The sequence below is a fragment of the Salvelinus alpinus genome, chromosome 19 (assembly GCF_045679555.1).
Source record: "Salvelinus alpinus chromosome 19, SLU_Salpinus.1, whole genome shotgun sequence".
Taxonomy (NCBI): Eukaryota; Metazoa; Chordata; class Actinopteri; order Salmoniformes; family Salmonidae; genus Salvelinus; species Salvelinus alpinus.
The window spans coordinates 43,985,754-44,001,506 of NC_092104.1; the positions used below are offsets into that span (position 1 = coordinate 43,985,754).

At 46.4% G+C, this 15,753-nt stretch overlaps 1 protein-coding gene across 7 annotated transcripts in view; it reads right to left on the reverse strand.

Moving 5' to 3' along the window:
- LOC139545727 (protein prune homolog 2-like) overlaps positions 1–15,753 on the reverse strand; it is an 80,325-nt gene that overhangs the window by 33,124 nt on the left and 31,448 nt on the right. For 5 of the 7 annotated variants that reach the window (XR_011669117.1, XM_071353802.1, XM_071353801.1 and 2 more), the window contains 9 exons: positions 10,119–14,188; positions 9,584–9,634; positions 8,975–9,448; positions 6,182–6,252; positions 5,568–5,771; positions 5,034–5,213; positions 4,058–4,157; positions 3,709–3,840; positions 2,576–2,662 (listed from right to left, as the gene is read on the reverse strand). Coding sequence is in view for 6 of the 7 variants with exons in the window: in XM_071353802.1 (XP_071209903.1) it covers positions 2,576–2,662; positions 3,709–3,840; positions 4,058–4,157; positions 5,034–5,213; positions 5,568–5,771; positions 6,182–6,252; positions 8,975–9,448; positions 9,584–9,634; positions 10,119–14,188 (5,369 nt within the window). In the remaining variant the exon portion in view is untranslated. Of the gene's footprint in view, positions 1–2,575; positions 2,663–3,708; positions 3,841–4,057; positions 4,158–5,033; positions 5,214–5,567; positions 5,772–6,181; positions 6,253–6,680; positions 7,593–8,974; positions 9,449–9,583; positions 9,635–10,118; positions 14,189–15,753 lie in introns of those variants that run through there. The other 2 variants (XM_071353804.1, XM_071353806.1) reach the window with 2 other exon arrangements.

Genomic DNA, 15,753 nt, shown 5'->3' on the forward strand with positions numbered 1-15,753 from the left:
GGGTACCAAAACATTTCTGCAGCATTGAAGGTCCCCAAGAACACAGTGGCCTACATCATTCCTAAATGGAAGAAGATTGGAACCACCAAGACTCTTCCTAGAGCTGGCCGTCCAGCCAAACTAAGCAATCGGGGCAGAAGGGCCTTGGTCAGGGAGGTGACGAAGAACCCAATGGTCACTCTGACAGAGCTCCAGAGTTCCTCTGTGGAGATGGGAGAACCTTCCATAAGGACAACCATCTCTGCAGCACTCCACCAATCAGGCCTTTATGGAAGAGTGGCCAGACAAATCAAATCAAATTTTATTAGTTACATGCGCCAAATACAACAGGTGTAGACCTTACAGTGAAATGCTTACTTACGAGCCCCCAACCAACAATGCAGTTTCAAAAAATACGGACAAGAATAAGAGATAAAAGTAACAAGTAATTAAAGAGCAGCAGTAAAACAACAATAGAAAGACTATAGACAGGGGGGTACCACTACAGAGTCAATGTGCAAGGGCACCTGTTAGTTGCGGTAGTATGTACATGTAGGTAGAGTAAATTAAGTGACTATGCATAGATGACAACAGAGAGTAGCAGCGGTGTAAAGAGGGAGAGGGGAGGCAATGTAAATAGTCTGGGTAGCCATTTGATTAGATGTTCAGGAGTCTCATGGCTTGGGGGTAGAAGCTGTTTAGAAGCCTCTTGGACCTAGACTTGGCGATCCAGTACCGTTTGCCGTGCGGAAGCAGAGAGAACAGTCTATGACTACGGTGGCTGGAGTCTTTGACAATTTTTAGCTTGAGACTTCCTTAGATATCCTGCACCAGCTGTTATTTACAAAAATACATAGTCCGCCGCCCCCTTGTCTTACCAGACGCCTCTGTCCTATCCTGCCGGTATAGCGTGTAACCAGCCAGCTGTACGTTGATAGTGTCGTCGTTCAGCCACGACTCCTTGAAGCATAAGATGTTAAAGTTTTTAATGTCCCGTTGGTAGTTTAATCTTCCGCATAGCTCGTCGATTTTATTCTCCAAAGATTGCACGTTTGCTAGCAGAATGGAGGGAAGTGGGGGTTTATTTGATCGCCTACGAATTCTCAGAAGGCAACCCACCCTTTGGCCCCTTTTTCTCCGCCTCCTCTTCACGCAAATTGCAGGGATCTGGGCCTGTTCCTGAGAAAGTAGTATATCGTTCGCGTCGGGCTCGTCAGACTCGTTAAAAGGAAAAAAACGATTCTGCCAGTCCGTGGTGAGTAATCGCAGTCCTGATGTCTAGAAGTTATTTTCGGTCATAAGAGACAGTAGAGGCAACATTATGTACAAAATAAGTAAAAAAAACAAGTTACAAACAACGCAAATAAACAAACAAAATAGTTTGGGGACACGTAAAACATCTGCCTTCCTCTCCGGTCCCATCTAATATATGCCACTCCTCAGTAAAAGGCATATGACAGCCCGCTTGGAGTTTGCCAAAAGGCACCTAAAGGACTCTCGGACTATGAGAAACAAGATTCTCTGGTCTGATGAAACCAAGATAGAACTCTTTGGCCTGAATGCCAAGCATAACGTCTGGAGAAAACCTGGCACCATCCCTACAGTGAAGCATGGTGGTGGCAGCATCATGCTGTGGGGATATTTTTCAGCGGCAGGGACTGGGAGACTAGTCAGGATCGAGGGAAAGATGAACAGAGCAAAGTACAGAGAGATCCTTGATGAAAACCTGCTCCAGAGCGCTCAGGACCTCAGACTGGGGCGAAGTTTCACCTTCCATCAGGACAACGACCCTAAGCACACAGCCAAGACAACGCAGAAGTGGCTTCGGGACAAGTCTCTGAATGTCCTTGAGTGTCCCATCCAGAGCACGGACTTGAACCCGATCGAACATCTCTGGAGAGACCTGAAAATAGCTTTGCAGCAACGCTCCCCATCCAACCTGACAGAGCTTGAGAGGATCTGCAGAGAAGAATGGTAGAAACTCCCCAAATACAGGTGTGCCAAGCTTGTAGCGTCATATCCAAGAAGACTTGAGGCTGTAATCGCTGCCAAAGGTGCTTCAACAAAGTACTAAGTAAAGGGTCTGAATACTTACGTATGTAAATGTAATATTTAAGTTGAAAGAAATTATATTAGCAAAAATGTCTAAAAACCTGTTTTTACTTTGTCATTATGGGGTATTGTGTGTAGATTGATGAGGGGAAAAAATGATTTAATCAAAAATCCCACTGTACCTTACAGCTTTACTAAACGTTAGACATATGAGTTACCACACCCGGTCTCAGGGATGGATAACTCTGGAAATTCCTTCGGTCTCTACAGAGTTATGTAAATCAGCTTTTAGTTTTTTTGCACTGTATTTGTGGAACAATCTTCAAAATTCTCTTAAATTAGATGTCTGTGCCTCTAGGGCAATTCAGATTCCTAATTGAAGACCTTATTATTGATGAATGTGTTTTGTTTCTGTTTGCATTTCATATTCAATGTTTGTATTTTGCTAATTTTCCGTAATTCAGGGCTCTTCTGTAAAAGAGACATTGGTCTTAGTATGACTCCCTGGTTAAATAAATGTGTGAGAAAGCATGGATATCTCCACCTTATGAAGGGTCTGATGATTCCCAACACTGTTCGGATAAACCAAGACGGATGGACAATGATAAAGGATTTCAGATTCTTCCTGAGCCTGACATGAGACATGAAAACACAAAAGAAAACAAGAGTTAGTGAGAATTGAAGCATGAGTCTGTATGTACTGTGTGCATGTGTGTGTGTATTTTTGGTTTTACTATCCTTGTGGGGACCTGAAGTCCTCACAAGGATAGTAAAACATGGATACATTTTGCCAGTCCCCACAAGGAATTTTTTTTATTTTAGGGGTTAGGTTTAGGGTTAGGATTAGAATTATGGATTCGGGTTAGGTTTCGGGGGTTTACCCAAAATCCAGAAACTCCCTAGTGATTCCATACAATGAAACAACTGCTGGGGCTTTGGTGGCTAGAGGGCGGTGACCATCTGAGGCTTAATTTGTCAAATTTCTTCTTCTGAATTCTCAAATAAATACGGTTCGACGACAACATCGGCACCCCTCCAGTAGTTTTCTTCATCGCAAGTATTTCATCGTCAGACATACAGTAGTTGTAAGTTGTTGTTTACATTGTATAACTAATGTGTAATGATGTCCTCACTTCTCCTCCAAATAAAATGTGCATCTGTGAATAAGGGCATAACGTGCAGTTTTACGTAGCAGGGATTCCCCCGAGAGCGCACACGCACAGTTGTTACCCATCTCCACTGCTGTGGCAGTTGGCTACATAAATTAATTATATCAAATAATCGCAAATGTTTTAGGTGGAAAAGTACACATTTCCTAACTCCAAACTGACAGTACTTTGACAAAAATAGCTCTATCGGCCGTAAATTTTCAATAAAACAATGAATTTGTCCAAACTTCACAGATTTCTGAATAATTAATTCACTGGCAACGGAGCATAGTGAGGCCTGCATCCAGCAACGTCACAAGTCACGTGACCCGTTTTTGCAGCTGTTGCAGAACAGCACTACAGGGAGAAGAAGTGGGAGAGGGCAAACACAGCAGTAGTATCAATGTATGGAATTACTTGGGAGTTTCTGGATTTTAGGTCAACTTCTTTAAGGTGAGGGATTAGGGAAAATAGGATTTTGGTCCCCAGAAGGATAGAAAAACAAATGTGTGTGTGTGTGACTTGTTACCTCCTGTCAATCATATGGTAGCACTTCTTCATCCAACCTATTCCAGGCATCCTCCTGCGGGGTGTGGCTCCATTCAGATACACAATCATGTAGTCTTCAGCAACCATGAGCTCCAGAGTGCTGATCACATACCTGAACACACACACACACACACACACACACACACACACACACACACACACACACACACACACACACACACACACACACACACACACACACACACACACACACACACACACACACACACACACACTACTGTTGAGTGCGTTTTGATACATGATGATATGATACATGCTATGGTTATGGATCTACTGACTTGATCACAATCAATAGCAGTAGCACTTACAGGAAGAGGTTCTCCATGACGTAATGATAATCATCACAGTTACTGTCCGGTAGGAAGCACGCTGCAAACACGATGATGGCATTCAGGTCACCATAGTAACCTGAGGAGAAGGAGGAGACGGGGGGCTCATCAAGAGGAGGTGTCTACTGAATAATCACAGGCTATTCAATGCAAAAGTGTGTCTGTGTGTCAGGGTTGGGGTCAATTCAAATTGAAGTCACTCAATTCAGGAAGTGATTTGAATAAAAAATGCAAACATTCAAAAACATAATAGCTTCTCCTTTTCAGATGATTGGGAAATCATTGAAAATGGATGCCATTTTTTATTTATTTTTTTTACCCCTTTTACTCCCCAGTTTTGTGGTATCCAATTGGTAGTTACAGTCTTGTCTCATCGCTACAACTCCTGTACAGACTCGGGAGAGCCGAAGGTCGAGAGTCGTGCGTCCTCCTAATCACAACCCAACCAAGCCGCACTGCTTCTTGACACAATGCCCACTTAACCCGGAAGCCAGCTGCACCAATGTGTCGGAGGAAACACCGTACACCTGTCTACCGTGTCAGCGTGCACTGCACCCGGCCCGCCACAGGAGTCGCTAGTGCACGATGGGACAAGGACATCCCTGCCGGCCAAACCCTCCCCTAACCCGGACGACGCTGGGCCAATTGTGGGTCTCCCGGTCGCGGCCGACTGCGACAGAGCCTGGACTCGAACCCAGGATCTCTAGTGGCACAGCTAGCCCTGCGATGCAGTGCCTTAGACCACTGCGCCACTCGGGAGGCCATGGATGCAATTTTCAATGGCATTTCTGTTTATTTCCTCAATTGACTGACTTCAATACGACTTGGAGTATGTGTATGTGTGTGTGTGTGTGTGTGTGTGTGTGTGTGTGTGTGTGTGTGTGTGTGTGTGTGTGTGTGTGTGTGTGTGTGTGTGTGTGTGTGTGTGTGTGTGTTTGTGTGTGTGTGTGTATACCTCCATGAGAGATGACTCTTTGGTAAGACTCAATACACTTCATGTCGATGCGGTGCTCCTGCTCCCCGATGACGACTGTCCTCCACAGTTTGGCGTCCTGTCGCTCCTCCTCTGCACTGTATTCTGGGATAGCCTCGCTAGGCTCCCTGTCTGCTTCCTGATTGGACCCCTGGGGGTCACCTGTTGGTGAAATCATTCTATAGCTAATGGCCTCGCACACATCATGATGAAGCATAAGAATACAGCTAGAAGAAGTCTTCATAAAAACAAAATGCAAACACACCTTGCTTGACATGTATGGGTGAGTGTATGTGAGTCTTTCTCTATTGTTTGTTTTTATTTACAAACAAATGACTGAAAGTGTCTTTTCATATATTGAATTGTGTCCAACATATTTTCTTGAACGCGTTTTAATTCTTTCTTTGAGTAGAGCTCGTGGTTGTTTAAGTCTCTCTGTCTGTATCATGTGTGTGTACAATGAGCTCGGGCGTGTGTGTATACGCATGTGTGTGTGTGTGTGTGTGTGTGTCTCACCTATTCCGTTGAACTCCAGGGAGTCGGCCTCGTCAGGTGTGTCCAGCTCGTCCACGTTGATGTCCAGATCGTCGCCCGTATCCAAGGCGTCGTCAGAGAGGAGGGATCCCTCGCTGCGGTCCAGAGACACGTTCATGGGCGGGGCCACCAGCTTCTTCCTGGGTGGGAGACCGGCCCCATTCAGCTCCAGAGAGGACGGGGGATCTAAGGAAAATGTTCACGGTATGTTAGTGATATGACTCTCTGTATGCGAATGAATATTTCCTCATAAGTTCTTGAATTCATGATCAGTAAACGGTGATACAAGCCCAATTGACATCATAAAAAAAATAGCATTAGTGGAGAGAATAGATAGCAATATCTTTAGAGACAGTGATACACTAGAATGACTAGGAGATGAGATTCGACTTCTTATTTGAGTGTAAATCTATCTACCACAAATTGGTAGCAGGATGCTAGTGGCGTTGGTTGTAGCATAGATAACCCATGTCCCACTCGCACCATTGGTCAAGAGAAAGTATTTCGACCCACAGATCAATGACAACTGTGACTCTGCACAGATGCACTTTTTTTCTTGTGTGTGTCGAAAAAGGGCGTGCGTGCGTGTGCATCACCTGGTCTGTTTTCCAACCCATCTGTGTGGTCTTTATTTGAGGCCATCATCCCAGGATCGTCTGAAGCAGGCCTACCCCAAACACACACAATCATCCAGTCATGACTAAAACAACCATGGACTCTACTCAATTGAGGAATTTAAAAAAACATTCAAGAAAATTAGTTTGACAAAATTCAATAGATGAACATACACTTCTAATCATTTGTTTGTAAATACTTGACCACAAAGCATCACTAAATGCACGTGGACCAGGGACAATACAACCTTTTTTTATTCGCCTCCAAGCCGCACCCCCAGACCCTTATTAGCATAACTGCCATTAACAATGGGGAGTTAGACAAAGACTCACACACACTCACGCATGCACACACTTTCCAACACACCCAGCTTTCCCAACAATGGGACAAAAATATACTAACAACTAACCAATTTCTTCTAATCTAAAGAGAGTTGTTGTTGGTGCCATTCTCTCCAACAAAGATGCTCTACAAACTCACCTCTTCTCAGACATCCAGGTGATCTCTGTGCTGCTCTCCTGTCAACTGGGATGCCACACACTTTTCTCTCTCTTCCCCAACTCTTGTTTAAAAAAAAAAATCTTTCACACTTTGCTTCTCTTTCTGGCTGTTCTGATTCTTTTCTTTCTCTTTCAGCATAAGGGGCTCGGTCCCTCATTCGCCATATTGGAGTCATGTGACCTCCCTCTGAATCTTAATGAGAGCTGATCAGCTATCGCAGAGTGTAGAGCATGTCAAAATCAACACAAATTAAGTATAAAATATATTAGGCTATGTTTAGTTACATTTGTCCACTACTCTTTCTAAAATTAGACTCCATGTCGGGCCTCCAAAAAAAACAGTTAAAAAACAAGATTGTCACAACGAACTTAATTGTCAAAAATACATTGGATGTATTTAGAAGTTAGTTTCCCCCCTTTCTCATAAACAGTTCAGCAAACAGAACTCAAGCACAATTAATCAACACACACAAATAGGGGGAGGGGTCATATTTATCCCCCTGTAACCAAAGAGGGGAGGAGTCATTAGAATTACAAAGGGGCGAGAAGGCAAGACAAACATCCACAACCCACTGGGCACACACCGGTTGAATCAACGTTGAATACACGTTGAATTTACATCTGTGCCCAGTGGGAATGCAACTGGGGCAGAGAAAAAAAAGGGAAAAACACACACACACACCACAAAACGGAGTAAACACTTCATAAAAGAGCAACCTAAAGTTCCTCTCACTGAAACTGTTCTCCATGGGAAACACTGCCTATTCAAGGGAGTGTACATCTGAACATAGAATGTAGGCTACATGTTACACATAGCATGTGGAGTGTAGACATAATAAATACTCTGTAGTATGAAATGACATGTAGCCCATTCTGGAGCATAGATTGGAATGGAGCCAACTCCATTGCTTGGGAGCGCATCCACATTAATGGGACAGTTGCCAAGCAACAGAGGTCAGGACTTCCTAATAAGTGGCCCATCCCACAGAGGAATTTGTGAGTGAGTGAGTGAAGTACACACACATACAGTTGAATAATTTGGCAATCTGGTTCCACAGTGAAACCTTGAGAAGCAAATAACCCCCCCCAAAATGTTTTAAGGAAATAGAAATTCTTGGAGGTCCTTATGCAATATAATTCAATTAAAAGCATGTGTGGATCAAGACAATCTGATCTAAATAAACACACATAGGGCTGGTTTCCTGGACACAGATTAAGCCACATTCTATACTAAAAAGCAATGGAAATTCAACATTTAAATTGTGAGGTTGTGAGTAAGTAATAATTTTTGAGTAATACTTCTGGAATAACCCGTCTGGATATTCAAATGTGATGCTCTGGGCTACACTAAACAGTGAGCTGCTTCTATCACTCACAACACACACACACACACACACACACACACACACACACACACACACACACACACACACACACAATGGGAATCAAGTAGATTAAACTGATCTATTACTGATCCTGCATCATGGAAAACCAATAAAACACCAACATGTCAATTTGGGGCGCTGACACAGTCTCAAAAACACATACATCTAAACACAGTAGGGGGAATTGCCAGGGGCCTTACGATACTTAGGTGCCGATACGATACGTATTGCGATTCTCGCGATTCTATATTTATTGCAATTTGATACCGTGATTTTATGCGATCCGACGTTCCAAACATATTGCTCACCATATGTCTGCTGCAAAGGGACAAGATAGCATGAGAAAACCAGTTTTGATCAGTCATGGAAATAAAAGTACTGAAAACAAATTGGCTCCCTTTTTAAAAAGAAAATGAAGAACAAGCTATGAAGGAAAAATACGGGAGTTTTGGTGCAGGTACAGCCAACTAGCGCAAAAATAATATTGTTATATTGTCAAAACAATACAATAAAAATGATATCCCGATGTGTAGATGTGTGCAAATACATTTTTTTACCCCATGACTTAAACACAGTCCCAAACATACACCTTGACTCAGGACCCCCACCACACACTTTCACACTGTTGTCCTATAGGTTCAGTATGGACCTGTACTGCACTCCGGTGGTAATACACAATACTGCAGCTCAATGTCTCCAGTCTATTCTAATCTAGTCAATAATCTAGTCAATAAAATGATGAATTAGATACTGAATACTTGAGAGATTCTCAAAAGACAACATAATATTTGAACTCAGATCTGTTCAAATTTGGAATTGTAAGAACCTGGTCCTGACCATTTTCATGCCAAACATGCCAACCAAGACAGAACAAACATATCTAACTCACCTGGAGAGTAGAAAGTGGGAATAGTCATCAGGAACATAATGGGTCTGCTCTTCAGTCTCATAATGGGCATGGTCTTCAAGAAGATACTTAGCGTTGCCCGTGGGATCATATGGCTCTTCAGGAGTTCTGGAGTGGTCTTGACCTTCAGCCTCCCAGTGGGCCTGGCCTTCACTGTCATAATGGCTACAGTCATCAGACCGGTCTTGGCCATTGCCTTCAGTATGGTAGTAGTAGGAATTAGTAGTATGTCCTTTAGCCTCATAGTGTTGGCTGAGGAGATCATCTCTCTCATCTTCAGCATGGTCAGGGGTTTGGTAGTAGGCATGGTCTTCAGTCTGTTCAGTGTGGTGGTCAGTGTGTCCGTATCCATACTGGGTGGAACTGTTGTTGGATTGGTCCTGGCTCGCTGTCCACTGGTGAGGAACCCCCTCGCTGGCTCGCTGGTTCCAAGACTGGGATGCAACATCTTCAAGTCTGAAGAGGGGGGGAAATGTACAAAACAGATGACAAATACATATCAAACATGTAATAATCACTGACTATCAGTTATTCTCATGTCCACTAAAGAGTGAAAAATACTGTTTATAAATCACAGATTCTCACACACACCTTGTGTAAGACAGAGGGGAGCTGGCTCCATTGGCTGTGGTGGGGATACAGCTGTAATGAGGCAGGTAATGCATATTTAATGAGGCGTAAACAGATTTCTAAACACACCCAGGGCTGAGATCAAAGTCTGGCGCAACACCACACACACACACACACACACACACACAACACACACACACACACTGATCCCTTGTTTCATCTTCAAAAGCTCTGATCATGTCGGAGAGGGGTATGAGGCAACACGGGTGCAGTATCCACTCTCTTTCCCCCTCCACCCACCTCATTCTTCTCTCACATAGTACACACCATCTCACTCTCCTGAGAGCTTTTAACTCTCACAGTCTGTGCTACTTTACAAATACCCAGCAGCTGTTTAGAGACCCATACACACCCCGAAACCCATAGAAAAGGCAGGATAGCCTAAGGGCAAACACAAAGAAGCATAATATACACAAAGAAACACCATAACTCTCATTTATGTAAAGAATTGTACGGTGTGCAATAAACTGTATGTTACTTTATAGATATTACTTACCCCAGATAGGATGAGTCCGTTTCTTCAAAATCATCTCCACAACCTCCCATTTTATGATCGACTAACAGGTCTTCAAGGCCCTGTAAAGGTCTTAGGGGTTGATTTCTCATTGGTTGCTCAGCTGCAAAGTCAACCTGATTCTGCGAGAACCTTTCAATCATTGGCTGTGCTGTCAGTCTATCACCATCCTCTGAGAAATGACCTCCACTCGGGTGCTCACTATTCTCCAGTAGCTCAGCGGTAGGCCCAGGGTTTGGTGCATGGGCGTGGCTGTGTATCACCCCACATACTCCTTTCTCCATCTCCTCACCTGTGTCCCAACTGGGAGGGTCCATGCCAAACTCCTCCTCCTCCTTGTCCATGAGGTCGCCTGAGAACGGAAGCCCCATCTCTTGGACAGGAGAGGGACCACCTGATAGGTTCTCGGGAGTGCCCATCAACGAGCTGTCCCCCAATGGGGATTGTGAGCTGTCTGTGAGGGGGAGGGGAGACTGGGGGATGGCGTGATGCCGCTGCTGGTCGTCTTGTTCCCTCGGCAGAGAGCCCCAGCCCTGGCTCCGTTGAGAGGGAGATGGGGGGACGGAGGGGGAGAGCCCGCCCTCGTCCGAGTCCTCCAGAGAGATCTGAGAGTGGACGTAGACCTCCTCCCTGGCTTTGAGGAAGTGTTGTTCGGCTGGGTATCTCAGGGAGGCGCTGCTGCTTTTTACTACTCTGGCGTTCGTCTGGCCATCATAGCTGTCGTCATCCAAGTCCGAACTATCGAGGCCCGCTACGCTCATCTCTGACTGGTGGAGGCTTGGCCGATTGGTGTCTGATTGGCCGCAGCCGCTTATCTCTGTGGTTACTTGGATTTGAGGGCTAACAAGATAAGAGGCGGCTGTTTCGGAGTACCTTTGGTTGGTTGTGTGCGAGCTTTGACAGTTGGCTTGGGTAGAGTGGTCTTCATCTGTGGGAATAGGCGAAATAGGATTGTCACCTGCGTCTGAGCAGAATGGGCTGTGGATATCTATGTTTGTTCGATCACCCCTATTTAGCTCATTGTTTTCTTGGTGATGTCTGTGAGTGGCTGTGCCGGATTGGAGTAAAGTAGCCGCATAAGAGAGCATGCTATATGTCTCTAAGGATCTAGACCCCTCCCTCCTGCCAATATCACTGTCTCTGGTTACATTCCTCTCTCTATAATCATCCTTCCTCTCTTTATCACTCTCTCTGACTGTCCCTGACACGATGATGTAGTCCATCTCCAGGCCTGATGAGGATTCGCCATCTGAGTTGGACCTGACATCCTCGCTGCTCCCGGGAGGAAGGCTATCTGGGCTGGGCTTGAGCCTGTCTTTTTCCCCTGAGCTGGAGCTCAGTGACATAGGAACACTATGGATGCTATCTTCCATATAATGAGGTCCCCCATCCGGATAGATCACCTTAGTATTCCATTGGAGGGATGATGCGCCATTTGGTGGTGATTCAGAATCACCGGCTTTTACAACAGGGGTTGATAGGTGGTCCCAACTGTCAAGCTTTGGGGATGCAGAGAGCTGAGTCTGGGTTGTGGCTGGGTCTTTCCATGTCTGGTCAAAGTTTAACTCGGTGACTGGCTCCTCCCCGTGACTCAGAGGTAAGGCGTCATCCTCTGTGGGGGAGGAGCCATCATCCACCAGCACAAATGGGGAATGGCTACTCAGGTCCTCTGTCCAATCGGGGCCCTCAGATGCCTCAGACCCCTGCCCTCTGTTGTCATGCTCGCTCTTCACAGAGGGCCCCCCTGGAACTGGAAGCTTCCCATTTCTGGTCCCGTGGCCCAGTCCAGAGGTTCCGTCGAACAGGAACACCTGTCTGCCAGTGGAAGTCAACTGTTCAATGCCTGTCGTTGTTGACCCGCTATAATCACTGTTGCCTTTCACGATGGACGCCTGATGTTCAGTGGTGCTGCCACTTGCTTCTGGCTTTAGCACTGCTATTAAAGGGCTGGACTGACCTTGGATCAGCTCAGTAGTGTCTGGTCCAGGGCTGGCCTGGAGATCAGGGGAGCAGGGCTGACTCCAGATGCCTCCTCCTCCTACGTTATCATACTCAGAGGTAGACGTCACCATGTTGGGGACGGGGATGAGCATGGCCCCCGACATTTGATCCTGTGTAATTTGATTCTCTGTCATCATGTGATCATCATGCCCTGATTGGGGACATATTTGTCCCTCGTCTCCATTGATGACTATCTGAACTCTCTGGGCCTGCCTCCTTACATTCTCTTGCAGTGGAGAGGCTTCTTCAGAATATCTCCCCTCCCCCTCATGTTGCCTTAGGTCTGTCCCAGGCTCCGCCTCCCAGGGCTCCATGCCAGCAAGCTCCTCCCTCCCAGTCCCACCGACCTCCGGACTGGTTGCCATGGAAGCACTGTCTTCCTGTATGGTGGTGTTCCACATGTCCATCCCCTCACTAGACACACCCAGTGGACTCTCCAAGGATGTTCCCAGCGCAGGGAGCCCGCAGGAGTCCGACCGCTCCGATAGATCGGCCATGTCTGGGGTAGTGAGTGTAGATTGGCTGTCTTCGTGGATTGTCATGTTCCATAGGTCCAGAGACTCTGGGTAGGACGGGGTCGTGACACTGGTGGCGCTGGTCGCACTGTCCGATTTGAGAAATCCCTTCTGGGCTGAGTAGGTCCAGAAGTCCAGCTCTGTGGTCTTCCTGACTAGACCATCCTCTTCTTCCTTCGAGGTCTCTGGCGTGAGAGGGGCCAGAGATGCTCGCTTTTTTCCTACCACAGAAGACCGTGCACGTGATGTGACTTTGAGGAGCTTCCCTTCTCCGTTCTCTTCGTCCGGAGGAGTGAGCTGCAGATCCTCCAGTGTCACCGGCTGCCATGGTTCTGTGAAACCTGAGTCAGGGTTCCAGGTGTCGTAGGGTTCTATGTACTCATTCACAAGAGTGAGCTGTCTCTCCACTGGTTTGGAACAGACATCCTTCTCTTCTCGCAGCTTAGCGTTTCTCACATCTCCTTCTCCTCTTCCTCCTCCGCTGTACTCGTCCTCTCTCAGTCCCTCCAGATCAATGTCAGGGTTAGGACAATCTGTGCAGACATACCCAGCCTCTGTCAGGCTCCACGTGTTGGCGTCATCCGAGGTGGAGCCTTTAGTATCCAAGGCAAAGTCATCCCAGGCCTCTGACGAGGATACGCTCTCTTTGTGATGCAGCCCGTTGATTCTCTCAGCGACGTCCTCTGGAAAGAAGCGGACCTCTGTGCCACTGTGAGTGCTGCTACCCACAAGGCTGTTGACAGGAGTGGGAGGGACCCTGTTCATGCTCTGGTCCATCAGAGCTCCTCCCCCAATCAAGTCGCTTCCTACCAATCCTCCATGCCCAGCTGACGAATCAGGGGTGTAGAAATCCACCATGCTCAGCTCATCAAACTCAGACAGGCTGGAGCTGCCATGGCCTCCTGTACCTCGAGAGGAGTGCAGCACTGCATCTTCTGCAGGTGGAGACGAGTTACTGCAGTGCAGTGGGTCAAAGCTGAACAGCTCAAGGTTTTCGCCGCTCCTGTTCCTGCTTGAGTGTCTCCTCTCATGCGGGATGGGGGACAGAGAGGGGAACCCGAGAGCCGGGTTCAGGAGGAAACCCCCAGCCATCGCCTCGGCGACCGGGCTGTCATCGCTTAGGAACACTGAGCTCTCCTTGGAGGAGCGGCTGCTGCGGATGGTTGCCAGGCCGCTGTCCGGGCTCACCAGGTCAGCACCCACATCACCAGGCATCGCCACGGCAATGGGGCCCTCGGGCCTCTCCACGTCAGAGCCGTACATGTCGGTGAAGCCTGAGGAGCCCTGGGACAGTGGGGCGCTGCCCGCCACGCCCTCCGTGGAGGAGGTCCTGCTAGTGGGGGCGCAGGCTAACAAGTGGCACCGGCGCTCCATGAACTCCTTGAGGAGCTCCATGACCAGGGGTCCCAGACCTCGAGGTGAGTCTGCCAGGGCCTTGTGGTGGTAGAGCTGCAGGGACCCTTGGGAGCCCTGGGGACAGTCCACAGGCTCCAGCCTAAGAGAGGAACTCACCGACTCCTCCAGCTCACAGCATATCTGGAACAGAACCGGAACAAGCGGAATGACAGCATGGTATAAAAAATGCTTTGGCAGGGCCAAGGACAAAATAAAATCTGTTCCATTTTGATGTTATTTAAACAAAAATGTTCAATACAAGTGATTCACTTTTTCACTTTCAAATGTCAATGTTTTTATATTATTTCCAACATACACTGCCAATATATTTGTGTATATCTCTTTACTAGGTGATATGTGTGCATATCTCTCTATTAAGTTATGTTTGTGTTAATCTCTCTGGTAGGTAATGTGTGTATACAGTGCCTTCAGAAAGTATTTATACCCCTTGACTTATTCCACATTTTGTTGTGTTAGAGCCTGAATTCAAAACAGATTCAAAAAGTCATTCTCACCCATCTACACACAATACCCTGAAATGACAAAAGTGAAAACATAGTTTTATTATTTTAGAAAATGAAATACAGATATATCTCAATTACATAAGTCTTTACACCCGAGTCAATGCTTTGTAGAAGCACCTTTGGCGGTGATTACAGCTTTGAGTCGTCTTGGGTATGTCTATCAGCTTTGCACATCTGGATTTGGGGATTCTCTCCCGTTCTCCCTTGCAGATTTTCTCAAGCTATGTTAAGTTAGATGGGGAGCGGCGGTGAACAACAATCTTCAAGTCTATCTACAGATTTTCAATGGGATTCAAGTCTGGGCTTTGGCTGGGCCACTCAAGGACATTCTCATTGTTTTTTAGAAACCATTACAACATTGCTTTGGCTGTATGCTTGGGGTCATTGTCCTGTTGGAACGTTAATCTTCACCCCCAGTCTAAGGTCGTTTGCACTCTGAAGAGGGTTCTCATCAAGGATTTACCTGTATTTGGCGTCATTCATTGTTCCCTCTATCCTTACCAGTCTCCCAGTCCCTGCTGCTGAAAAGCATCCCCATTGCATGATGCTGCCACCACCATGCTTCATGGTAGGGATGGTGTTAGACGGGTGTTTTTTTCCCAGACATAGCGCTTTGCATTCAGGCCATTGCCCTCTCATCAGACCACAGAATCTTTTGCCTTATGATCTCAGAGTCTTTCAAGTATCTTTTTGCAAACTCCAGGTGTGCTGTCATGCCTTTTTCTCAGGATTGGCTTCTGTCTGGCCAATTCTCCCATCTCAGCCATTGGGTTCTTGGTCATCTCCCTGACCAAGGTCCTTCTTGCCTGGTTGTTCAGTTTAGTCGGACGGCCACCTCTAGGCAGAGTCTGGGTAGCCACATATTTTTTCAATTTCCCAATGATGGAGACCACTGTGCTCTTTGAAACTTTCAACACGTTAGAAATTGTTTTATACCCTTCCAAAGATATATGCCTCATCACAATTCTCTCTCGGAGATCTACAGACAGTTCCTTGGACTTCATGGTATAGTTTCTGCTCTGACGTGCACTGTCAACTGTGGCACCTTTATATAGACAGGTGTGTTTATTTCTAAATCATTTCCAAACAATTGGATTGGCCACAGGTGGACTCCAATCAAGTTGTAGTGACATCTCAAGGATGAGCAAAGGAAATTGGATGCACCTGAGCTCATTTTGGAGT